General features: G+C 45.5%; 1 protein-coding gene across 1 annotated transcript in view; it reads right to left on the bottom strand.

The window, feature by feature from the left end:
- Positions 1-3,020: 3,020 nt before the first annotated feature.
- Positions 3,021-26,616, bottom strand: part of RUBCNL (rubicon like autophagy enhancer) — a 35,151-nt gene continuing 11,555 nt past the window's right edge. Inside the window, exons 5-14 of the mRNA XM_007102511.4 lie at positions 24,428-24,529; positions 23,911-23,971; positions 23,212-23,341; positions 21,133-21,278; positions 19,606-19,670; positions 14,187-14,425; positions 8,457-8,518; positions 6,102-6,255; positions 5,036-5,126; positions 3,021-4,089 (exon numbers count right to left, since the gene is read on the bottom strand). Coding sequence (XP_007102573.2) covers positions 3,968-4,089; positions 5,036-5,126; positions 6,102-6,255; positions 8,457-8,518; positions 14,187-14,425; positions 19,606-19,670; positions 21,133-21,278; positions 23,212-23,341; positions 23,911-23,971; positions 24,428-24,529 — 1,172 coding nt within the window. The 3' untranslated portion in view covers positions 3,021-3,967. The remainder of the gene's footprint in view (positions 4,090-5,035; positions 5,127-6,101; positions 6,256-8,456; positions 8,519-14,186; positions 14,426-19,605; positions 19,671-21,132; positions 21,279-23,211; positions 23,342-23,910; positions 23,972-24,427; positions 24,530-26,616) is intronic.

Here is a 26,616-nt window from a genome sequence, read left to right as displayed (position 1 = left end):
AATCTCACCGGTCCCTCTTTTGCTACATTGGCTGAGCCAGACGCATGGGGCTCGGACCATGTGCCCAGGAAGAGAAGAGCAAATATTGATGGACATGCTACAAGCTGTAAACACATCTTTCTTCCTGGTTTTTTTTTTTATAGGCTCCTGCTTCATGGGAGCCACTGTCCATTAACCTGATGTAATAAAGATTGCCCACCAGCTACTAATAAGCCATCTTCTGTTCAATATTAATAGAGAAGCTGTCCCCAGAGGCCTCCCCCTTCAGTGGGAAGGCACGGTGCTCTTGTCTGCCACTTGTGGGGTCCATAATGAGAAGAGTTCAGGGGAAGGAGTTCAGATCCAGGTAACTAGAGTCTGGGGTCTAGCCCTTTCCCAAAGGTACCTTTATGTGCCTGGCAAAAGCACCCGCCTCAACAAATGGCCTATGGAATAGCTTCGTTAATTTGTTTTTAATGTTAACATTTGTTTAAAGTGAATGGGACCGAGGGCAAGAACAACAGAGTGGGGATAGGGCGGTGGCAGAAGGGGACACTTCCCAAATGAGCAAGTAGAAGCTTCTCTGCCTCTGCCTAGGTGTGGCAGGAGGGCTGTGTGGGCGGAAGGCTGCGTTGCAGGCTTATGGCTCTGGACGCCAGGACTGGAGCTAATGCGTCCTGGCGGCCTCCCTGCAGCCGCCTCCCTCTTCTCGCTGAAAGGAATAGTGTAGACACGTGAGCGAGGAGTTGGGAACCTCAGTCCCTGCCGCCACGGCTCAGCCGGTTTCACGCCAACCAGATGTCACAAACAGGAAGCCTCCGTCACGAGATTTCTCCAGGTCATTTCCAAAGGGGGACGTGGGAGAGAATCTCACTGTCTCATTGTCAACATCCTTTATAAGGTGCTTCCTCAAAACAAACATTTAAGGATCTCTATCTTTAAATAATTCCCCAGCTGGTTTGGAAAGAGGAATCAGAGTTCTCTTTTTCACTTCGCCAGAAACTAAAATAGCGCTTTCATGAGTGATGTCGCAGATGGCAGACTGCAGACACAACTGGAGAACCTCAGCCTAAAACTGAGAACACACGCTTCTCCGCTCCCTCACACACGTAGGGCCAGCTCTCCTGGCCGAGAGGACTAAGGATCGGAGAGATTAACCCCAGAGTTGAGGCAAATCCTGTGCTTCTCTCTGCGTGTTGCCAGGCCCCTGCCTGCACCTCCAGGCATCTCTCCTCCCAGGGCTGCCCCTGACCTCCTGCTGCCGCCTCTGCTGGGTGCTTCATCTTCATGTCAAATCCTCATATCCACTACGTATCGTTATCATCCCCCAGTTTTCAAACAGAAGCTCAGGCACTGATAATTTAAGTAGCGTGGTCAGAGTCACTCAGGTAGGAAGTGGCAGATCTGGGATTCGGTCCATAGCTCTGGCCAAAGGTTCTTACCCAAGTCATCGCACCAGGACGACTTTGGGATGGCTCAGCCTCCTCGCCCCAGGTCCCCTGGTCTAACTCCCCACTTGCAGCTGAGAATCACAACTGTAAAGGACATGTTATTGGGATTTTCCAAGTAAAGAGTATAAAGGCAGAAAACTGATCCCCGAGATCCTGGGACTGAACCTCAGTGCCTCACGGTGGGCGATGGTCTGATGAGAAACACTACGTCTTCATCTACCTTCCGGCAGCCATGGGAAAACCAGGCAAGGAGTAAATCCCATTAAAGAGCAATATATGTCACAACTAATTACGTCCCTCTGGGGTGGGCTGAGGCCACTTCTCTGTTCCAACAGGTGCCTTACTGGGAAGGAGCCTCTGTTACCAGGGCAGGGAGGAACCACAGCCCAGCCAAACCTGTAGACTGGTTATTTAAATGGCCTCATTCTTCCTCAAAATAAAAAACCAAAAGCATCACTCCCTGGTGGCTCCTGTGCACTCTTCCTCAACATGGAAAATGTGTCTCACACCCATACGCACATGTGCGCGCACACACACACACACACACACACACACACACACACACTCACTCACCAGTGCCTTACAGACCTGGCAGCCTGAACACAAAGCCCTTCAAGCAATGCATAAGCCACAGCAACTCCCTCAAATCAATGCAAGGGAAGAATGTGAGAAAGTACTCAGCCAATGCCTCCAACTGAGGTTTGACCAGCACTTAGATGTTAAAGTGGTTTTTTTTGTATGATCTAAAAAAGATACCACGGAAGAAGTGGGAGTTGGAACATGGTCTTTGGAGGCAGGCAGCATGCATAACTTGTGGGAACCTAGGTAAGTTACTTCTCTTCTCTAAGCCTCAGTGCCCTTACCTGTAAAATGGAGATATTGACATGAACCTCGTAGGACTGTTATAAGGAATATCAACATGCCCCTCGGATCCTAGATTCCTAAGACAGAATATAAGCTATGGGTAAAAATGAAACAGTGTCTTTAATTTCATCTCATTTATCTTATCCTATGTGCCTGAATTTCTATTTAAAAGAGACCTAGCTTGGACTTCCCCGGTACCCAGTGGTTAAGACTCCCCGCTCCCAATGCAGGCGGGGGGCCGGGTTTGATGCCTGGTCAGGGAACTAGATCCCGCATGCATGCCACAACTAAGAGCCCGCATGCCACAACTAAAGACCCCACACGTGGCAACAAAGATCCCGCGTGCTGCAACTAAGACCCAGCATAGCCAAATTAATTAATTAAAACACACTGAGATTTTTTTTTAATTTAAAAAAAAAAAAAGAGATCTAGCTTAAATAATGAATGGGGGCACAGCTCCAGCAGAGGCATCTGGGACGGGAAAACAATTGATAGGATGAGAAGACACCAGATTTACGGTAGACACTCATTTCTTGCAAGTGCTCAATATTATCCCACTGAATGAAACACACACACACACACACACACACACACACACACACACGACTGGATGGGGTGAGGGAACGACCTGTCCCACTTTATTGCTTGCCTGTGCTGTTTGACAAGTTCGTTCTGAGTAGGTTTACTTAGGGCGTGAGAATTCTGGGGACATGACACCACGTTCCAGACTAAAGACGTGCCGAGAAGGGACGCAGCCCCAGGGCCCTTTCTCAAGCAGGAGAAAGTATATAGGAGGTGGAAGAAAAGCATGTAAATATAAGAAATATTAGGAAAAAGAAATTCATAAAGGTTTAGTGATTCACTTAACCTTGTTAATGGAATGTCTATGATTTTAAAGTTATTACTAGAATCACATTGTTCATTAACAGCATTTCCCCACAGCGTATTTAAGTCTTCAAATATCTTATGGTCAATTTTATATCTATGAGCCAAAACCCTGAAAGTTCTACCCACCCATGCGTCCCTTGACTTTGTGGAACAGAGGTGACAAATACAGGTTTGATTTGTGCCACCTGAAAGAGCGCCATCTAGAGGCAACTACTTCAAACGGCACCTGCATGCACCGCTAAGCGTCTCAAACTCATCTTGACACAGATGTTAACTGCAGAAGTAATACGTACCCTCTGTATAAACCCTGGAATAAGTAAATCTGTAAGACTGATACAATTACAAAATGGAATTTAAGTTGGAAAAAAAAGCCCGAGCAAACAGATTTTTGGTTGCCTTTTTGTTCCTTGGAAGTACCAATCCCTTTCACAAAACAAGCTTTACGGGAAGAGGAACTGAGTAATCTGTCTTGTTAGTTACAATTCATAAAAAATAGGGCTCCACCATTAGCTAAATACAACTATTCAAATACAATTTAAGAAGTATCAAAAGGAAAAAAAAAAACCTTAAAAAACCAGTAGCAGCAAAAACATTGAACATTTGTAAACAAAATCACCAGTAAAAACCCTATGCTTAATAACAAAGAATCTGCATTCTTGTAAAATATTAAATATACATAATAAAGAGAATATTGGCCATCTTTTTTCTTAAGAGTCAATAATAAAACAATCTTATCAATAGGAGACGTGATCATAACCAGTGTTTCACAGTCTTTCTCACGGCAGTCAAGGGCATGACGTCGCCACCGAGGGCCCACTTTCCAACAGTCTTCTCCTTGCTGTGATCCTCGCACACCGGGGGCACTCGGAGGACTGGAAGCACTGCTTGTGAAAGCAAGCCCTGCATGCTGCAAGCAAGGAGGACAACCGTCAGCAAACAGGTAGCTGGTTTTCTCAAATATGTACAGACGCTCATCCCCATGCCGGGGAGAGAGGGGATCTGAACCCAGAAACCAGAGTCTTCCAAAGGGAAATCAGGCAGGTTGAAACTCAGAGGGACTGCCAGTAGGTCATGAGGGCCAGTAGAACATGAAGCTCAGAGAGCTTGATGTAGTGGATGCTGCAGTGCCTCCCAGATCTGCCCAAAGACCACCCCCCAGGGTGCTAAGAGTGCCTCAGCGCATCAGTGGCTGATGGCTCAGGAGGAGGCATCCCTTCTCTGGAAATGGCCCGGACTAAAGAGAGCTGGCTTGATCAAGGTCACGCCCCCTTGCTGGCCCCAGCCCGCATCCAGTGACTGGTCAATATGAGGTTTAAAGGCCTGGCTGGCTCTCTTGTCTCCAGTTTGGGAAAATGCCGCAAAACCATCCCAGCTCCCCCTGAGATGCACCGAGTCTTCGTGGCAACCCCACCACGGTTCAACTTCTCCCTCTACCCAACCCTGCTGCCTCCATACTCTCGCAGGTGTTGCACCTGAGAAGTGCCCTCGTGAACTTGGGACTGACTGTGATTCAATTACAAAACAGGGGCAGCTGTGACTTGCCCTGATGGAGAAGAACTGGGGGACAGGCCAGACAGGGACCACCTCCTCTCTCCAAACCCTGTTCCATAAGACATCATCTTTTATCTCTGCCCCACTCAAATACTCCTCCCTGTGCACCCAAACCTTTACTGGCTCCAATGCAACAGAGAAGCACACACCAGCATTATTATACTTTAAAGAAATAACACAGTGCTTCAGTTATTAAGCTGTTTTTAAGCTTAAGTTAGTTTTGTGCTTAAGTCATCAAACTTAACTTGGCGCTTAAGTTATTAAGCTACTATAAAGCTTAAGGTGTTACCGCATTATGATACCTGAACATCTTCTGCACGTCGCGGTCTGAAATGGGAAGATGACAGCTGTACTCCGGCAAAATTCACAAATGAAACCCTTTCCCTGACACAGCTGTAAGAATAGGAGTCAAAAAGTGAGAGTCCTTCTTGGTAATGTTTCTCCTGACGCAGAAGCTGAGTTACCACTTTCACAGAACTTTATAAACACCAGTTTTTTTCCCCAGGTATTGAAATCTTTTATTCTAGCATCCCCCAGATTGACTGTGGAAGTAACAAGTTTCTGCATTTAAAACGTTTATATAAATTCGTGAATTGCAATTTTCATAGAAGTCAAATGAAACCTTCTGCATAGGACAAAAGATATGCCTAAGCAACATATCATATTTGCACGAGGCCACTGAATGCCATGGATATACGTAACAATTAAAAAGCTTGTCTACGGCAGATGATGTAAAGATTTCAGTTTGGTATTCTATAAGCCAAGACTGTAAACTACTCTTACTCTACAAGAGTTCTAATGACATACAGAGTTCTGCAAACACCAGTTCTTAAATGTCTATGATTCTAGCCTCTAGAAGGAACGGGATGCTACATCCTGCCACAATGGAAGAATCAGAACAATAAATGTGCATTTGTTTTGTCTGGAGAAACTGCACGTCAGGGCAGTTTGAGGCACCAGAGAAAGATCATGATTTTAAATATGTGTTCTTAAAGGATCTCATTTTGTTTCTGATAGCTCCCCTGCCATTTGTCAGTCTGTGAGGACACAGAGCCTCCCGATCCACTGGATCCTGAGTCTACACAGCTGCATTTGGCATGTCAGGGCAGATGGGAGTCGAGGGAGGTCCCACACAGCGCTGGGCGCCCAGACTACAAGTTGCTTGGCCCAGGCTTGCATCCCAGTAGGATGCTCTGGGTCTGGTACTTAACAGCTCTGAACCTCATTTTTCTCATCTGCAAATAGTGTTGCTGGCACTTTCCTCAGAGTTTGTGAGGGTTAAAAGAGGCAAGTGCAGAACACCCTGCCCAGGCCTGGACACAGAAGGGACAGTTCAGGGATGCACCCACCAGGGCAGACAAACCTCACCTCACAGCTGGCCACGTGCGCGAGGGAAACTTTCAGAATGTCCTTGAGCAAGGGCGCCAGCAGCCCTTTCTTGACCCGGACCAGGTCCTCCAGAGAGAACAGGTGAAGCTCATCAGTCAAGTGTCCGGGCGCCTGTTCAAACTCCTTTAATGTGCTGCCGGAAAGGAAACCAACGGAAAATCAAACCCCCCTGACACAGGCAAGGGCAGAAACAGGGGGGTGTCTTTTCCTGGCACTCACGCTGAATATTTTGAACTCAACTTTTAAAAAAATAGCCCCAGGAACAAGTTAACTTTACTCCCCACTTTCCATTTTGCAAATCTGCTTGGAAGCCCGGAAGTTAAAATTCCATAAAGGCCGAATTTCAAAAAGCTGAGCAAGAAAAGTGTCTCTGGCAGCCTGCCCACGTGCGCGTTGAGCAAAAGAAAACTGAAAATTTGTTTTCCCAGTCCTGAAAACGTGTACTGAGATAAAAAAAATTACCACTTGATTCATTTCCATTAAATTTCAAGTCCGGCAGCATCACTGAGTGACGCCTCAGGAAGGTTACTATGACTCCCAAACCACTGGTCCAGCCCTGAGATTAAGATTCAGGCATCCAACGGCAGGCTGGTCAAAGGCACCTGGACGTCCCAAGGGCATTGAAAACCGAACATAATCTTCTCCGAGCCCTCCCGATCTCCTCTGGAATTCCCTAAATCAGTTGGCCGCACCACCATGCACTGCATTCTCAAGCCAGCCACTGCCTACACTGGACTTGACATTCTAGGGATGCCAGACCGTGTTTAATTCTCTGCCCAGCCCAGGGTCCTCGCTCACACTACTTCCTCGGCCAAAGGATCCCTGACCCCTCCTCTTCGCTCTGAATTGCTCTTCAAGCTCAGGCTTTGTCTCCAGAAAGCCTTGTGTGCTCGCTTCCCCACCTCGTCCCATGTGAACTACATGCTGCCCTCCCCCAGCACTCTCAGGGCACGTGCAGTGACCGACACACACTCTGGCAAAGATGTCTCTGTGCCGACTTTCTCCCCAGACTCTCCCTTAACATGTGTACTGTTGCTTGTTTATCTGAAGCACAGAGCGGACATTCAAGAAATTTTCGTAGACGGTAAGACTGTGAATGTTGTTACGTGTTGCGGAGAAAATGGAGGCCCTGAGAAGAAATTAACCTTTCACCCCAATGCCATGAGGTGGAGCTCAAGGACGAACCACTACAGAAAACAAGTTCCTCCAGGAGAAATGTAATTCAAGAGCAATGCAGCATCATCAAATAAAGCTCAGAAACGGAAAGCAGCTTTAAAACAGAACAGCAATGTTTTAAAACCTATGATCCCAGCTATTATAACAAATAATCTTAACTCCTTGAGTAACCTACTCTTCCTCCACTTAAAAATATCTCTGCCAAATTCATGCCTGTGCCTTTATGGCCATGGCCTTCAGAAGTTCATCCTCAGGCCATACCTATGGATGTGGTCAGAGATTCAGCTAAAGCGTAGTGCTTTTTTTTTTTTTTTTTTTTTAAATAACAAAAGATACTTAAAATGTATGAGGTGTTCAGTAATAGGACAATACTTAATACCACATCGTAGTACAGACTATTACACAGCCAATAAAAGTTGACATGCCTCTCTATCGGCATAGCAACACTAGTCACAATAAGCAAAAGAAAGCAACCCAAGAAGGATGGATGGATCCACAAAAGGTGGAATATACATACAATGCAACGTCATTCAGCCTTGCAAAGGAAGGAAATCCTGACACAGGCCACAGCGTGGGGTGAAGCTTAAAGACACGATACTACATGAAAGAAGCCAGTCACAAAACGACAAATACTGTTTGATTCCACTCATATGAGGTACTTGGAAGAGTCAAAATCATAGAGCCAGAAAAGAGAAGGGTGGTTCCCACGGGCTGGGGGAATGGAGGCTGGGGAGATGGTGTTGAATGGGTACAGAGGTTCAGTTTTACGAGATGAAAAGAGCTCTGTGGGTGGATGGTGGTGATGGTTGGCCAGCAATGTGAACGTACTGAACCCCTCAACTGGACACTTACAAAGGGTTAGGATGGTAAATTTTATGTTATGTGTATTTTATCACAATTTAAAATAATGATAATAATAATAATAGCCCAATGGCCAGAGTTGTTTCATCCTTATACTGGTCCATTCTTCTTAACGTGTTAAACTCCCCGCTAGTGAGTTAGAAGGCTTGGCAACGTTCAAGAGGGGGTCGGCATCCCCCGGGAGAGTCACAAGGTGACTACTATGTACTGGAGGAGCTGGGCCTGGAAGCACAAAGGATCAGCAAACGTGTGGGGTTATCAGACCTCCCGTTCACAGGCCCGCCCGCCGGTCAGCACCTTTCAGCAAACCTGCAGGTCTTCAACAGCTTCCGGATATGAAACAGCTGCTCCTGGATTTCCTGATGTGAGGAACCAAAAGCGGGGAAAAGTCAATGTGATAAAAATAACACTGGAGGATATAGGTGTACGTATAGCTGATTCACTCTGTGACAGGGCAGAAACTAACGCACCATTGTAAAGCAATTATACTCCAGTAAAGACGGTAACAAAAAATAACACTGGAAATGTACAAGTCAGCATTAAATGTTATTTCTAACCTTGAAATGCTACAACTCTAGAAAATAAGCCTTTGAAATACACAGTCTTTACAGCAGGGGTTCATTACTGAGTCCAGAGATCTGCGGAGGGTCCCGGAGGGACCCAGGTCTCGGGGAACCTGAAGCGTATACAATGTTGGGGGCCTTCTTTAAGAAAAACACCAAACTATATACAAAAGGAGGAGGTCCTGCGATTTGAGACACCATGGATGAACCTGGAGGACATTATGCTAAGTGAGATAAGCCAGACACAGAAAGACGAAAACTGCATGATCTCACTTGTATGTGGAATCTAAAAAAAGTCAAGTACATAAAAGCAGAGACTAGAAGGGTGGTTCCTAGGGGAGAAGTGAGGGAAATGGGGAGATGCTGGTCCAGGGTACAGAGTTGCAGTTATGTAGGAAAAGTCTAGAGATCTCACGTATAGTAGGGTGGTGACTACAGTTCACGAGACTATATTAAATACTGGAAATCTGCCGAGAGAGTAAATTTCAGGCGTTCTTACCACACACACCCAACAGGTAACTGGGGTGGGGGGGTGGATATGTCCATTAGCTTGACTAGCAATCATTTCACCATGTATACGTATACCTAATCGTCATGTTGTGCACCTTAAACACGTACAATTTTTATTCAAAAGATAATAAAATTCAAAAGCTAGGTGTCAATGAAAACTACGCATAAATGTGAAATTCGGTTTGGGACCACGGAAAGAGCCCAAGCAGGCGAGAGTCTCTGAAGCATAAGCTCCATCCGCTGGATGGTAAATCCGCCCCTTAGAGGGTCTGTCTGGATGCCCTGAGCTGGGGGAGATGTCCATTTACTGCCACAGGACCCTTTCAGCCACTGGACTCCCTTCCCGGGAAAGGCAGCTACTCACCCTTACTCTGTTCAGCTCCTTGGCCTTCATATACAGGCCGTGGCCAACGTGCAGCAAATTGAAGATGGGCTGGTGCCATATGCTGTCCAGCAGCCGTTTGGAGAAATTGCTGACATAGTACCTCCTGAAGTCCCACATCCTGAGAATCCGGGCAGGGATGCAAGACTCCGCGTACGAGTGGCAGCAGTCACAGAAATACTTGCCCAGGTATTCGCAGTACCGGAGCCGCTTCACAAATTCTGCGGGACACACGGGAGGAGGAGCGCTGATCACCTGACGCTGGAAACACACCCTTGCCTGTCCCCACCTCCGATTCCCTCCCAAGGGCAAGACTCAGATCGCCGTTTTCACGACACTCAAAACCGTGCTGGGGAAGCTCTGGCAGACACCGGAGGCCTCGAGTCATGGCCATTCATGAGCTTTGCTTTCGTGTAACAGGTGTTGGGAAATAGAACCCTCCCGAAACCCTCTTGGATTTGGAAGATGGGCCTTTTAAACTGACGTGTGGCCAAAAGAATATGAGATTCGGGGTCTGGGGATTTGGTGGGAGTCCAGACTCAACCTCTTACTGGCAGGAAGACTCTTACAAGCCCGAATCTCTTCAGGCTAAGTGTCCTGAAGTCATAAAAATAGCTCAGAACTGGATTCCGTGATATCACACATATGAAACATGCTTTGGAAATGATAACGCACTCTATGTAGACTGTTAGGAAGTAGCACCCCAAAGAGTTCCTGAATAAATCAGTGAGGAAAAGAATAAAAACATGCACAAAGGCTGGGAATACATAGGAAGAGGAAACACAACCAGTAAAGGTGTAAAAAACACTCAGTCTCCGTAACAAAGACATGCATATAAAATGAGTGAAATACTTGGCTTTGCCTCAGACTGTCACACATTTAAGAGATCCAGAGCTGGTGAGGTGTAGAGTGGTGGGCACTCACTCACAGGGCTGACAGGAGAGGCTACCTTTTAGGACACTTCCGTGATACAGTTCAATTCTTAAACGTGAGGCAGTAGTCTTAATTCTGCAGCATTAGACAGAAATGCTAACGTGCACATGTGGCAATAAAGTGTTCATTACAGCACATTTATAATAGATGGGGGGGCGATCTAAATAGCCATTAAGAAGCAACTGGGGGGCTTCCCTGGTGGCGCAGTGGTTGCGAGTCCGCCTGCCGATGCAGGGGACGCGGGTTCGTGCCCCGGTCCGGGAAGATCCCACAAGCGGCGGAGCGGCTGGGCCCGTGAGCCGTGGCCGCTGAGCCTGCGCGTCCGGAGCCTGTGCTCCGCAGCGGGAGAGGCCGCAACGGTGAGAGGCCCGCGTACCGCAAAAAAAAAAAAAAAAAAAAAAAAAAGAAACAACTGGTTAAAAAAGCATGGCGCACTCAACAGTGAGATGCCCGAGGGCCTATGAAATACAGGGAAGAGTGGAGAGTGGACGTCCAGGTATAGGTGTGTATAATGTGATCTGTATTTTGTTTTTAAAAATAACCACACACAGGCCAAAAAAGTGCCCACCAAAAAGCCATCACTGAATCCTTCTAGAGGGTGGGGGAAAGAAAGGATTTTTGCCTCTTTGCACTTTTTAATTTGCTAAAATGAACATGCATTGCTTTTGGAAATATTGTTAATAAATAAAACATATTGACAAACAAAAGGTATAGAAATTAATGCAACCAATACCTGGGTGCCCACCACCCAGCTTAAGAAAGAAAATGGCAGTTCAGTTAAGCCTCCTATGTGCTCCTCCCTCACGCCTAGGGTCTAAGATGAGCGAGGCTGACATTTATCATTCAAGAAGGAAGTTGATTTTCTCCTTAAGGCACATCACAGCCTTCCTGTGCTTAGGAACACTGGACAGCACTTCAGCACTATGCTTGGGGGCCAGTTTAAACAGCTGAAACCACCCAAAAATGCAAAAATGTAAAAACACATGGCATTAAATAAACTGTGAAAAGGACTTGTTTACAGCATGAGAGCTGAAACAAGAAGGCAGAGCTGCCTCGTTCAATTTCAGCTGAGAGCAAGTGCATCAGGCAACTCACGTTTCAGGCGGTAAATTTTTCAGTGCTTTGCACATACCTGTGAATGCCTGTGAGAACACCGTGACTACTGACTGAAACCACCCAAAAATGCAAAAATGTAAAAACACATGGCATTAAATAAACTGTGAAAAGGACTTGTTTACAGCATGAGAGCTGAAACAAGAAGGCAGAGCTGCCTCGTTCAATTTCAGCTGAGAGCAAGTGCATCAGGCAACTCACGTTTCAGGCGGTAAATTTTTCAGTGCTTTGCACATACCTGTGAATGCCTGTGAAAACACCGTGAGTACTGATTTTGGAGTCACAAGCAAATTTGCAAATGCGGAATTCTTGAATGATGAGGGTCAACGGTTAAGTACATATATACATACGCTATTATCAGACTCTAAATTAACATATGACACTTCTCTAGGGTTGACAAATTATTTGTGAAGAACTTATTAAATGCTTAATGCTTTAGGTCTGACCTCTCAAATTTGAAACTTTGAAGAGTCTATTGTACTGTGTCTATTTCCCACCTTGGATTAAGATCTCTGATATGAAGAATAATGAGTGTTATTTTGCATATGATAGGGCCTCAACACATTTTATATTAAACGGGAAAAACACAGGGATATCCTGGCCCCTGAGCTCCATTTTTCTGATCGAACTTAGCAAGATGTGAAGACAGGGGAGGACAGCAGGGGCCAATGCATTTTCCTGTTAGAATGCATCTTTCCCTAACATCTAAAATCCTAACGTTTCAACACCCAGCCACTCCTTCACCAAATTTCATTGACTGCATACTAAGCATTATACTATCAATACAGAATGAATTACGTCCATCTCTTTTGGTTTCCTCAGTCCTTGAATTAAAACAGAACAAAACAAAGCACCCTAAACCGGCGGTTCTCGGCCAGGAGTGATTTTCCCCCTAAGGGACATTTGGAAATGTCTAGAGACAATTTTGGGTGTCACAGCCGGAGAGCTGCTAGAGGCATCTAGTGATGCTGCCCAGCTTCCTACAACTCACGGGGTAGACTCCCCCATGCCCCTCCACACAGTGCACAGCACAGTCTCTTCCACCCCATCCCCACACATAACAAAGTCAACAGCACTGAGGTTGAGAAGCTCTGCTCTGAACCACAGCTGTTCCCATCTCAGGAAAAGTCAGTGTCATGGAAAAAAAATAAGGGGGAAAAGTTCTAGAACAGCTCTGTCCAACAGAGCTTTCTGTGAGGACAGAAAGGTTCTTGATCTGTGCTGTCCGATACAGTCACTACAGGCCAGAGGCACTTGACATGTGACCCGTGTGCTTGAGGAACTGGATTTTTAATTTTAATTAATTTTAATTTTCAGTAGCCGCAGGGGCTAGTGGCTACCATACTGGACAGTGCAGTTCTAGAATAAAGCTGACTAAAGAGAAATAGTGACCAACTGCAATGTATGAAACTTGGTTGGAAACTGGGTGGACAAATTAGCTATAAATATCACCCTGAGGACCACGAGTGAATCTGGACTAGTATTAAGACAATATTAGAGAATCGTCATTAATTTTCTTTGGTGGGATAACTGTTTATCATCCTTATTTTTAGGACCTGCTAAAGGGTAAAATACCATCCTTTCTGCTGCTTACGTTTCAAATGATTCAGTTTGTGTGAGACTGGAGGAGAGTAAGAAGACACGACGACTAAATTCAGTGTGGAATTCTGGATTGGACCCTGGAATGGATAGCGGTCATTAGTGAAACCCACATAAACCCTGTAGGTTAGTTACTAGGATTGTATCAATGCTAACGTATCAGTTTTAATAATTCTACTATGATTATTAGAAGGTGAAGGGTGGGTGAAGGGTATATGGGATCTGCCTGTACTTGTTTTGCAACTCCTCTGTAAGCCTAAAGATATCTCGGAATGAAAAGTTAAAATTATCCTAAGAACTATAGGAAGTTCACGGGAAAAGTCCAAAATGATTTCCACGGTTGCGAACGCTCCAGCCCTCTGTGCTCTGCCTACCTCTGCAGCATGTTGTCTGCTCTTGTTCCTACCCTCCAGTCATACAGGGCTTCTTTGCAGTAGCCTTGGGCCCTTTACATATGGTGACCCCACCCCCCCAACCCGTACACAAACACACACACACACACACACACACACTCTGAAATCTGCCGAGAGAGTAAATTTCAGGCGTTCTTACCACACACACCCAACAGGTAACTGGGGTGGGGGGGTGGATATGTCCATTAGCTTGACTAGCAATCATTTCACCATGTATACGTATACCTAATCGTCATGTTGTGCACCTTAAACACGTACAATTTTTATTCAAAAGATAATAAAATTCAAAAGCTAGGTGTCAATGAAAACTACGCATAAATGTGAAATTCGGTTTGGGACCACGGAAAGAGCCCAAGCAGGCGAGAGTCTCTGAAGCATAAGCTCCATCCGCTGGATGGTAAATCCGCCCCTTAGAGGGTCTGTCTGGATGCCCTGAGCTGGGGGAGATGTCCATTTACTGCCACAGGACCCTTTCAGCCACTGGACTCCCTTCCCGGGAAAGGCAGCTACTCACCCTTACTCTGTTCAGCTCCTTGGCCTTCATATACAGGCCGTGGCCAACGTGCAGCAAATTGAAGATGGGCTGGTGCCATATGCTGTCCAGCAGCCGTTTGGAGAAATTGCTGACATAGTACCTCCTGAAGTCCCACATCCTGAGAATCCGGGCAGGGATGCAAGACTCCGCGTACGAGTGGCAGCAGTCACAGAAATACTTGCCCAGGTATTCGCAGTACCGGAGCCGCTTCACAAATTCTGCGGGACACACGGGAGGAGGAGCGCTGATCACCTGACGCTGGAAACACACCCTTGCCTGTCCCCACCTCCGATTCCCTCCCAAGGGCAAGACTCAGATCGCCGTTTTCACGACACTCAAAACCGTGCTGGGGAAGCTCTGGCAGACACCGGAGGCCTCGAGTCATGGCCATTCATGAGCTTTGCTTTCGTGTAACAGGTGTTGGGAAATAGAACCCTCCCGAAACCCTCTTGGATTTGGAAGATGGGCCTTTTAAACTGACGTGTGGCCAAAAGAATATGAGATTCGGGGTCTGGGGATTTGGTGGGAGTCCAGACTCAACCTCTTACTGGCAGGAAGACTCTTACAAGCCCGAATCTCTTCAGGCTAAGTGTCCTGAAGTCATAAAAATAGCTCAGAACTGGATTCCGTGATATCACACATATGAAACATGCTTTGGAAATGATAACGCACTCTATGTAGACTGTTAGGAAGTAGCACCCCAAAGAGTTCCTGAATAAATCAGTGAGGAAAAGAATAAAAACATGCACAAAGGCTGGGAATACATAGGAAGAGGAAACACAACCAGTAAAGGTGTAAAAAACACTCAGTCTCCGTAACAAAGACATGCATATAAAATGAGTGAAATACTTGGCTTTGCCTCAGACTGTCACACATTTAAGAGATCCAGAGCTGGTGAGGTGTAGAGTGGTGGGCACTCACTCACAGGGCTGACAGGAGAGGCTACCTTTTAGGACACTTCCGTGATACAGTTCAATTCTTAAACGTGAGGCAGTAGTCTTAATTCTGCAGCATTAGACAGAAATGCTAACGTGCACATGTGGCAATAAAGTGTTCATTACAGCACATTTATAATAGATGGGGGGGCGATCTAAATAGCCATTAAGAAGCAACTGGGGGGCTTCCCTGGTGGCGCAGTGGTTGCGAGTCCGCCTGCCGATGCAGGGGACGCGGGTTCGTGCCCCGGTCCGGGAAGATCCCACAAGCGGCGGAGCGGCTGGGCCCGTGAGCCGTGGCCGCTGAGCCTGCGCGTCCGGAGCCTGTGCTCCGCAGCGGGAGAGGCCGCAACGGTGAGAGGCCCGCGTACCGCAAAAAAAAAAAAAAAAAAAAAAAAAAGAAACAACTGGTTAAAAAAGCATGGCGCACTCAACAGTGAGATGCCCGAGGGCCTATGAAATACAGGGAAGAGTGGAGAGTGGACGTCCAGGTATAGGTGTGTATAATGTGATCTGTATTTTGTTTTTAAAAATAACCACACACAGGCCAAAAAAGTGCCCACCAAAAAGCCATCACTGAATCCTTCTAGAGGGTGGGGGAAAGAAAGGATTTTTGCCTCTTTGCACTTTTTAATTTGCTAAAATGAACATGCATTGCTTTTGGAAATATTGTTAATAAATAAAACATATTGACAAACAAAAGGTATAGAAATTAATGCAACCAATACCTGGGTGCCCACCACCCAGCTTAAGAAAGAAAATGGCAGTTCAGTTAAGCCTCCTATGTGCTCCTCCCTCACGCCTAGGGTCTAAGATGAGCGAGGCTGACATTTATCATTCAAGAAGGAAGTTGATTTTCTCCTTAAGGCACATCACAGCCTTCCTGTGCTTAGGAACACTGGACAGCACTTCAGCACTATGCTTGGGGGCCAGTTTAAACAGCTGAAACCACCCAAAAATGCAAAAATGTAAAAACACATGGCATTAAATAAACTGTGAAAAGGACTTGTTTACAGCATGAGAGCTGAAACAAGAAGGCAGAGCTGCCTCGTTCAATTTCAGCTGAGAGCAAGTGCATCAGGCAACTCACGTTTCAGGCGGTAAATTTTTCAGTGCTTTGCACATACCTGTGAATGCCTGTGAAAACACCGTGAGTACTGATTTTGGAGTCACAAGCAAATTTGCAAATGCGGAATTCTTGAATGATGAGGGTCAACGGTTAAGTACATATATACATACGCTATTATCAGACTCTAAATTAACATATGACACTTCTCTAGGGTTGACAAATTATTTGTGAAGAACTTATTAAATGCTTAATGCTTTAGGTCTGACCTCTCAAATTTGAAACTTTGAAGAGTCTATTGTACTGTGTCTATTTCCCACCTTGGATTAAGATCTCTGATATGAAGAATAATGAGTGTTATTTTGCATATGATAGGGCCTCAACACATTTTATATTAAACGGGAAAAACACAGGGATATCCTGGCCCCTGAGCTCCATTTTTCTGATCGAACTTAGCAAGATGTGAAGACAGGGGAGGACAGCAGGGGCCAATGCATTTTCCTGTTAGAATGCATCTTTCCCTAACATCTAAAATCCTAACGTTTCAACACCCAGCCACTCCTTCACCAAATTTCATTGACTGCATACTAAGCATTATACTATCAATACAGAATGAATTACGTCCATCTCTTTTGGTTTCCTCAGTCCTTGAATTAAAACAGAACAAAACAAAGCACCCTAAACCGGCGGTTCTCGGCCAGGAGTGATTTTCCCCCTAAGGGACATTTGGAAATGTCTAGAGACAATTTTGGGTGTCACAGCCGGAGAGCTGCTAGAGGCATCTAGTGATGCTGCCCAGCTTCCTACAACTCACGGGGTAGACTCCCCCATGCCCCTCCACACAGTGCACAGCACAGTCTCTTCCACCCCATCCCCACACATAACAAAGTCAACAGCACTGAGGTTGAGAAGCTCTGCTCTGAACCACAGCTGTTCCCATCTCAGGAAAAGTCAGTGTCATGGAAAAAAAATAAGGGGGAAAAGTTCTAGAACAGCTCTGTCCAACAGAGCTTTCTGTGAGGACAGAAAGGTTCTTGATCTGTGCTGTCCGATACAGTCACTACAGGCCAGAGGCACTTGACATGTGACCCGTGTGCTTGAGGAACTGGATTTTTAATTTTAATTAATTTTAATTTTCAGTAGCCGCAGGGGCTAGTGGCTACCATACTGGACAGTGCAGTTCTAGAATAAAGCTGACTAAAGAGAAATAGTGACCAACTGCAATGTATGAAACTTGGTTGGAAACTGGGTGGACAAATTAGCGTCATTAATTTTCTTTGGTGGGCTACCTGTTTATCATCCTTATTTTTAGTACCTGCTAAAGGGTAAAATACCAGCCTTTCTGCTGCTTACGTTTCAAATGATTCAGTTTGTGTGAGACTGGAGGAGAGTAAGAAGACACGACGACTAAATTCAGTGTGGAATTCTGGATTGGACCCTGGAATGGATAGCGGTCATTAGTGAAACCCACATAAACCCTGTAGGTTAGTTACTAGGATTGTATCAATGCTAACGTATCAGTTTTAATAATTCTACTATGATTATTAGAAGGTGAAGGGTGGGTGAAGGGTATATGGGATCTGCCTGTACTTGTTTTGCAACTCCTCTGTAAGCCTAAAGATATCTCGGAATGAAAAGTTAAAATTATCCTAAGAACTATAGGAAGTTCACGGGAAAAGTCCAAAATGATTTCCACGGTTGCGAACGCTCCAGCCCTCTGTGCTCTGCCTACCTCTGCAGCATGTTGTCTGCTCTCTCTCTCTCTCTCTCTCTCTCTCTCTCTCTCTTTCTCTCTCTCTCTCCTTTGGGGACAATCACTTCCTTATGAAACCTTTCACTCCCAGCCCCCTGAGCCCAGATTAAGTTCCCTGGCTGTAAATCCCATAGCACTCTTGCCTTTCTCTTTTGTCGCAGGCATCACCCCGTTATTTACTTGGCTGATGACTTCCTGTCAGCAAGCTCCATGGGGGAAGGCCCACGCGATTATCAGTGGTGCAGGCCTACGTCTCCCCACGTGAACAAACTCTGGGAAGTACTTTAAAAGTTGGTGGAATCATAGTCACGCATTCACAGTTTCTGAGTCATGCATTCAGTATTTACTGAGGCACCAGGATACAGTGGTTAACCAAAGAGACATGGTCCCCACTAGACTAGCGGGGAAGTGGGCCATACAAAGAAAATTAGTTACAACGGTGATTCATGGCAGGCATTATCATTCAACATGGCAGAAGGAAGTTCAGACCGATTTCTGCTTTCTATTTTTATTTCTTGGGGTGGAGATGCTCAAAGTCTTTTTCCTTCCAAGACTGCCTATCAAAGGAACCCTTTCCCACAAAGCTCCTCTTCCCAGCCTTCCTCAGGTTAGACCTATGGATGCCTTCACAGCAAAACAAGTGATTCCCAGTCTCAAGCGAGCAACTCGCCTTTCTGACGGGGTGAAACCTAATTTTCTAGGCCCTGGGGCCACCCCCTGAAACCCTCTCAGAGGAGTCTGGCTAGCTCCTGCGTAAGCCATTCAATCATTCAACAAATATCTTCTGAGTCCCAGCTGTGTGCCAGGCATGCTTGTAGGAGCAACAGAGAAAGCAATGGATAAGACAGACCACATATCTGTCCTCATGGAACTTAGAGTCTTCTGAGGGAGACAGACAATAATAAGAAAAATCAGTAAAATAGGAAAGAATATTTGAGGGAGATAAGTGGTTGAATAAAAAATAGAAAGGAAGGGGAATATAAAGTGTTCGTGTGTGTGTTTGTGGCCAGGAGAGTGGTGAGGTGGACAGTTTCCATAGGGTAGCCAGGGAAGATCTGTGAATGAAGATGGGAAGGAAGGAAGGGAACCAGTCAGGGGGATGTCTTAGGGAGGGCGTTCCAGGGAGAGAAAAGCACAAATGCAAATTTCTGAGTCAGGAGAGAGCCTGCCGCCTTCAAGGACCAACAGGGAGGCCACGTGGCTGGAGCTCAATGCCGGACGGGGAGAAAACTAGGAGATAAGAGTCGGAGAGGTAATGCGCAGTCACAGAGCCTTGTAGGTCACGGTGGCCTCTTCACGAAAGAGAGCGCAGCATCGTGAAGCGCCTATAACTTCTCATCAAGGCATCTCTGACAAAAACAAGGCACCGCCCAACTTTGGATGCATAGAGGGATAAACAGGAAATATAAGAATTGGTTATTTGGGGGTGCTTTTTAACTTACAGTATTTAAAAATGCAAGGGTATGGATACGAAATTATGAAAATTTCATTCACGTGCTTATGGATCAAATCGTTGTTGAACAAAAGCTTTGTTGCCGTGTAATTACTGCTTGTATGCATTTGAGAGAAAAATATGCCCATACTTATGTTTTAAGGAAAAAATGTTATCACCTAATAAGCAGGCAACCCATTATCCATACTTACTAGGTTCTATTGGAGTTCCGCAGCCAGCACAGAAGAAATTTTGGGCTGCTACCATGAGATCCCTCCTGAGGGCAGATGATGATAAGAGTTACATTTCAGAAAAGGCCAAGGGGGCATTTTTCATGGATTGGAAGAGAAATTGACATCATCACACTTTTCTTGGCATGGGGGCTTGATTTTATCATTTTTCATTTGGGAAAGAAATCGAATTATTCAATAGCTTTCTAGTTGAAATCTCTAGGTCTTTTAAAAGCCCCCGCTGCCACCAAAGCAGAAGTCAGTATCACAAGTAACTATTCCACCAAGGGGTCTTTAGAGACTTCTCACTGGTCGTACACAGAATTCTCTCTCTACGGAGAGCTAGAGGCACGTAATACCTGGGAGAAAGTTCAGGACACCAAGAGATGATGCACTTGGGCAGTTTACAGATGGATCCAAAGACATTTAGATGAATAAGAGGTAATATAAGACAATGCTATCAAACATTTTTGGTGGAAGATAGTCTACTGAAGTGTCTGCTGTTGAACTGTTAGTGTCACAGTTCCACATGGGATTTGGAAATATGGAGAAAGTTGTAAAATTTTAATAAAGTTTAGGGTCAGCAACAATGGCCACAGTAAATAAAAATATGTGGAACCCTACTCATGTGCCTTTGCGAGGACCCAGGGAAATCCCAGAGGAAAGGCATCCCACACCAAGGGAAAGGACCCCTCAACTAGGTTTGGAGAGGGGGCTCTTCTGCCCAAGCAGCCCCAGAGAACTTCCTGGCATTCTCTCGAAAGAAAAAAATAGTCAGTCTATAAGGCACCTCCACAGGGAAGGCAATGACCCTTACCAGTCCCTTCATAACTCTGCAGTTTGTACACTGTATTAAATACCAACCAAGAAGAATGAAAAAACGGTATTTCGTTACAATGTCCCTTTGTCTACAATGTCATCTACTCTCAGAATAAACACTACTTTAAATTATTATATATATTTATACACAATGTATTTATTTCCTTTTTTTGGCACCATCTTAGTTTTTTTGTCTTTTAGGATTTTGTTACTTCATAGAGAACAAAGATATTTTTATTTGCATTCTGTTATGTTTCTTAACTATAGGTGTGCTTTTCAAGATTAAATTGTCCTTTAAAAAAAGTAATTCATTGATTTTTACTTCACATTGCACTGGAAAATAGAGTGGTCTAGTCTTAAAATTATTGTATGTAATTTTTAAGACTCACTGTTAGCCACTTAATATGAGCCTATTTACTTTTCCATTGTTATGTAGTGTTCATAATTAAGGACACATAGTTAAATTCTCAAGCTGTCAAAACTTACAGAACCCCAAAGCCCATGATAAACAGGGTGCCAAGAAAGCAAACTCAGAAAAATGTGCCCAACTTTACTCTTCCTAAAACAAATTTTTCTTTGTCCCTGGGTATATTATTTTTTGCCGTCACCCATTTTCAGAACGAGTCAGGTGGGACCCATCACAACTTGTTTTAACTGGACTGGAGGGTCCAAGCAGCAACCCAGACTTACTTGAGTGGTGGATGAACATTAAATATGATTTGAAACCTAGGGGGCGCCCAGTCTCCAGTCCCTCTGAGCCTCGACTTCAACTTAATTTCCTGTACTACATCCGTGCTGGATTCAAAGTCTTTCTGGACACATTCTTCATTTACAACCTGCATAAATAACCCAGAAGAGGATTTAGGAGCAACAAGCATATTTCAGGAACTGAAATAAAAGAACATTCAAATGTGTTCCCAACATTAAAATTTACCTTGAGAAATGAAAACTGCTTTCATCTGAACTAAAGGACCGGGGCAGAGCCCTCCCTGTATCTAAAACCCTCGGCAGGAGAATTGCTTAAGACACCACGCGGCTGAGATCACTTTGCTTGGTATTTTCAGTTAGTTCTTTTGTTTCCAGACTTCGAGTTGCTGTAAGTAGGTCAGTGTGACCTGGAATGCTTTCGTGCACAGCAGAACCATACCCTGCTTAGTCAATAGGCTGACAAATGCTGTGGGTCAGAATCCCCTGTTGTAGTCAGACTTTTCCAGAAGCAGCTCTCTGCAGACACTTCCCGGCTTATACAGGTGCAGAGGCCCCTCTCCCAACAATTATACTTTCTTCTTAGCATCTAAAATCCAAACTCCTGAACTTAGCATCTATGCCCTCCATAGTTTGGTCGCTTTTGAGCTTAATTTCCAAGGAAGATTAAGATTAACTGTCCCCAAAACACACCCAACTACACACATACACACGTTTTCCAACCACACCGAATCACTCTGCTCAAGAAACACACCATGTGGACTTCCCTGGTGGCGCAGTGGTTGAGAATCCGCCTGCCAAGGCAGGGGACACGGGTTCAATGCCTGGTCCGGGAAGATCCCACATGCCGCGGAGCAACTAAGCCCGTGCACCACAACTACTGAGCCTGCGTTCTAGAGTCCGCGAGCCACAACTACTGAGACCACGTGTCACAACTACTGAAGCCCGCGCGCCTAGAGCCTGTGCTCCGCAACAAGAGAAGCCACCGCAATGAGAAGCCCGCGCACCGCAACAAAGAGTGGCCCCCGCCCGCCGCAACTAGAGAAAAGCCCACCGGAAGAAACGAAGACCCAATGCAGCCAAAGATAAATTAATTAATTTTTAAAAATATTAAGGGGAAAAAACAAAAAACAAAAAACACCACGGGGACTTCCCTGGCGGTCCAGTGGTTAAGACTCTGAGCTTCCACTGCAGGGGGCGCAGGTTGGATCCCTGGTCGGGGAACTAAGATCTCGCAAGCCCTGCGGCATGGCCAAAAAAAAAAAAAAAAAAAGGGAAACACACCCAGCACCTCCCTGTCACTTTTGCCCCAGCTGCCCTTTGCCAAGAGTGCCCTTCACGTGCTCCTACCTGCTACAGTTCTGCCTGGCCTGACCGTTACCCTGAATTCTGAGATCGCCTATCAGCCTTCCCAAGTTCCCCTGATGAAATGGAACACTGCCTTCCCTGCACTTCCAGAGCGCTTTTCTCCCACCCCGACTTTAGCCTCTGCCACAGAGTCCTCTGCCCCGGTGGGTGGCCTGCTAGGCGCGCAGTGTGGAAGGGAACCAGCCTGGGCTTTCAAACGAGGCAGCCTGGGGCTCGACTCTCGCTGCTCTACCACTGACCAGCCCCACTGAGGGTCTGGAACTAACACTTTAAAATTAAAATAACAGTAGCATCTACCTAATAGGAGACTTGTGAGGATTAAAACCTGAATTGCTGAGCACAGGCCCTGGTGCATCACAAGCGCTCAATAAACATCAGATTCATCAGCACCCAGCAACAAAGAAAGACAGAAATATCTGATGTGAACAGCAGGCAAAATGAGAATTTAGGAACTTTTTTTTTTGCGGTACGCGGGCCTCTCACTGTTGTGGCCTCTCCCGTTGCGGAGCACAGGCTCCGGACGCGCAGGCTCAGCGGCCATGGCTCACGGGCCCAGCCGCCCCGCGGCACGTGGGATCTTCCCGGACCGGGGCACGAACCCGCGTCCCCTGCATCGGCAGGTGCACTTGCAACCACTGCGCCACCAGGGAAGCCCTAGGAACTTTTGATTCAAGGTCAACTTCTGTTGATACTTACGATGGAGCCAGCTGCATTCAGGGAGCCTGCCAGCTGATAATTAACTTCTGACATCCAGCACTTCTTGAATAAGTGGTATAACTCTTTGGCTATTAGCTCAGCCGAATTGAAGTTTGGCTCATAAATGACACTAAAATGTAAGAGATGCAAAAATGGAACACTATATTCATGAGGAGTGTTTTACGGTCTTGTGCTTCAGGTTTTCAACTATCCTTCCCTCTCCAAAAACCAGAGGAGGTGTCATACAACAGACAGTGCATCAACTGCCCACCGACGGTTATCTACTCGACTCAATTCCTCCACGCTCAACAGGGCAGCTTGTATTTGTTGAGGGTACCAAGGTGGGGAGGGGTGGTGAAAAGAGCACCAGATGTAGAGTCAGAAGACCTGAGTTCAAGTCCTACCTCTGCTATTTAACAGCACGGCGTCCTGAGGCACATCTCGTCCGAACCTCAGTTTCTTCATCCATAAAATGGGTTTAAGAAAACCCACCCATCCCACCCATGAGGATTAATGAGAATGTGTACAAAAGTCTTTTAAACACTCTAAAAACACTGTAGGAACTTTAGTGGTGATTGTTTCATTTCTAAGCAGTAATCCTTGTTATTGGAACTGGCTGAATTTGGCCCAAGATGTCAGAGGCCTGGGGTCTATAGTGCCTCAGAGGTGATGGCCCGGGAGTCTGTGTGCAGATGATACCTCTTAGAGGAGCTGCAGGAACATCCACAGGTCTCTGTGGTATTGCTGAAATCTCCAAGTTCTGTGGGAAGATCAAAGAAAGGGTAGTGAGGTCTTTTAATCTGTTTCACTTAATCGTAGTCAAGTTTATAAGAACACAGAAATAGCTGCCTGCATCTCAGAAAGGACCAATTATTCAGCATCTCCATACTTCACGTTCTTTTGCGTTTCTACTATGAGACTACAGCTAATGACCAAAGATGGGATTTCAAAATATGCCCATCTGAAATTTCATCAAAATATAATTGAGGCGCCAAACAGATATCGGACCATAACGAGCACCTGCTTTTGCATTCAAATCTACAAATGAGATGAGAGATTAATATTGAGACATCTTATTTTTTATATCAGGGACATTGTCTGATCTTGGGAGGAGCTTCTCTGAATGCCATGTAATGCGGTACTATGTGTGATGAGTGTCAGTATGTATGTGGGTAGGAGGGTACCTAGTCACAGATCGTGAGTTTCCAAATCTTACCTACGATAACGAATTCCTCCAAGTCACATTTGCAGTCCTCTTTCATCACATCACTGTAAGTAGGTGTTTCAGCCACTGGGCTGACCTGTAACACAGCACAACCTAGAAGAAGAAAGGAAGGAGGTTTCACCAACAAGAAGAAAAAGGACTGACCAACCTGCAGCACCCAGCTAAATCGAAATTGGGAAATGAAAGGGCTAGTTGATTTTTAAAAAATTTTAAAATTCAGCTGTAAGAATTAAAAAAGTACAGGGAGCTCTTTTTGTGCTGTTCTTATATTCAGATGATTAAGTGAAACAGACTGCTGAGTCCATTGGGGTCCATAGGAGTATTCTGCCTACTTTTATGTAAGTTTGAAAATTTCCATAATACAAAGTTTTACAAAATGAAAGAGGGGGAAAAACACTTTTTTCTTTCACAGTGAGGCAAAGGGTATAGGTGACAAACATTGTACTGGGTTGAACATGTCCCCCAAAATCATGTCTACCCAGAACCTGTGAATGTGACCTGATTTGGAAATAGGGTCATTGCATTGTAATCAAGTTAAGCTGAGGTCGTACTGGATCAGGACAAGCCCTAGATCCAATACGACTGGTGTCATAAAAAGAGGGAGATTTGGACACAGACACAGATATTCGGAGAAAGAACATCCTGTGAAGACGGAGGCAGAGACTGGAGGGATACGTCTACACATCAAGAACATCAAGGATCCCCAGCAACTGCCAGAAGCCAGGAGACAGGCGTGGACCAGAGCCTCTGGAAGGAACCAACCTTTCCAGCAACTTCATGGCTGACCTCTGGCCTCCACGACTGTGAGAGGATAAATTTCTGTTGTCTTACGTCACCCAGTTTGTCATATTTTGCTACAGGAGCCCCAGGAAACTAGTACAAATATGTTTATGCTTTTCTATCCCTAATACCAGTTTGGGGAATTATCCTAAGAATGTCATTAAACAGAGAAAAAAAAGTGAAAGAGGAAGGTTTTGATCACAAAGGAGCTATCGGCAGTCTTTTTTTTTTTTTTCTTTCTGCGGTACGCGGGCCTCTCACTGTCGTGACCTCTCACTGTCGTGGCCTCTCCCGTTGCGGAGCACAGGCTCCGGACGCGCAGGCCCAGCGGCCATGGCTCACGGGCCCAGCCGCTCCGTGGCACGTGGGATCCTCCCGGACCGGGGCGCGAACCCGTGTCCCCTCCATCGGCAGGCGGACTCCCAACCACTGCGACACCAGGGAAGCCCTGCAGTCCTTTTAAAGTGTTAAAATATTGAAAGCTACCTAAATGCCAAATAATTGGGAAATGATTTTGCAAATCATGCTATTACCTCAAGAAATACCCTCACTGAAAAATGTGATCATTGAAAAACCATTCTAGCTGGGGGACAATCAACTTCTCAGCTTGGTTTCCTCATGGGTTAAATGGGGGCAATTTCACCCACCTCTGTGTTTCTCACACTCTTTCGATCATGATCAGCAGTAACATACAATTTACGTAGCAACCGAGTACAGGCACAAAAATACACTTAACTGATAAAGTTCCAGGAAGCATAGCTCACCCTATGTGAGGTGCATGCTGATATTGTCTAATTTTTTGGTTTTTGGTTTTTGTTTTTAATACTCTCTTGATCAACCTGCAATTTGTTGAACGCCTGCCCTACCTCATGGAGTAACCTCTACGACCATAAATGTCACAAGAGTGATAAGAGAGAAATATTTTTATCTGGGTGGTAGAAATATTTTAAAATTTCATTTAACATATTCATATTTTTAAAAAATTTCAGCTAAGCATGAGTTTCCGGTCAACCATTCAACAAATGTTTATAAAATATTTCAGGCCAGGCACTGCATTGAATGCAAATATAAATAAGACAACTTCTCATCTCTCAAAGACCTTAAGATCTCATGAGGGGGCTGAGACACTGACACACTTCACCACAAGAAAGCAAGGTGTGTGTCATGGGCCTTCAGAAGTTCAGAGGCTGGGGGGGCCATGCACACAGATAATCACAGAGCATCCTGGAGCACAGCTTATGATTCATTTCCCATGAATGGGACCCCTGCCCTGTGATACAAATCGGGGAGCATGTCACAGAGCTCGTAGTGGGAGATTGCTTTTGAAGAATGGGAAGGAGGGGCTTCCCTGGTGGCGCAGTGGTTGAGAGTCCGCCTGCCGATGCAGGGGAACCGGGTTC

Source organism: Physeter macrocephalus, chromosome 13 (genome assembly GCF_002837175.3).
Source record: "Physeter macrocephalus isolate SW-GA chromosome 13, ASM283717v5, whole genome shotgun sequence".
Taxonomy (NCBI): domain Eukaryota; kingdom Metazoa; phylum Chordata; class Mammalia; order Artiodactyla; family Physeteridae; genus Physeter; species Physeter macrocephalus.
This window is presented reverse-complemented; position numbering and strand designations above follow the sequence as displayed.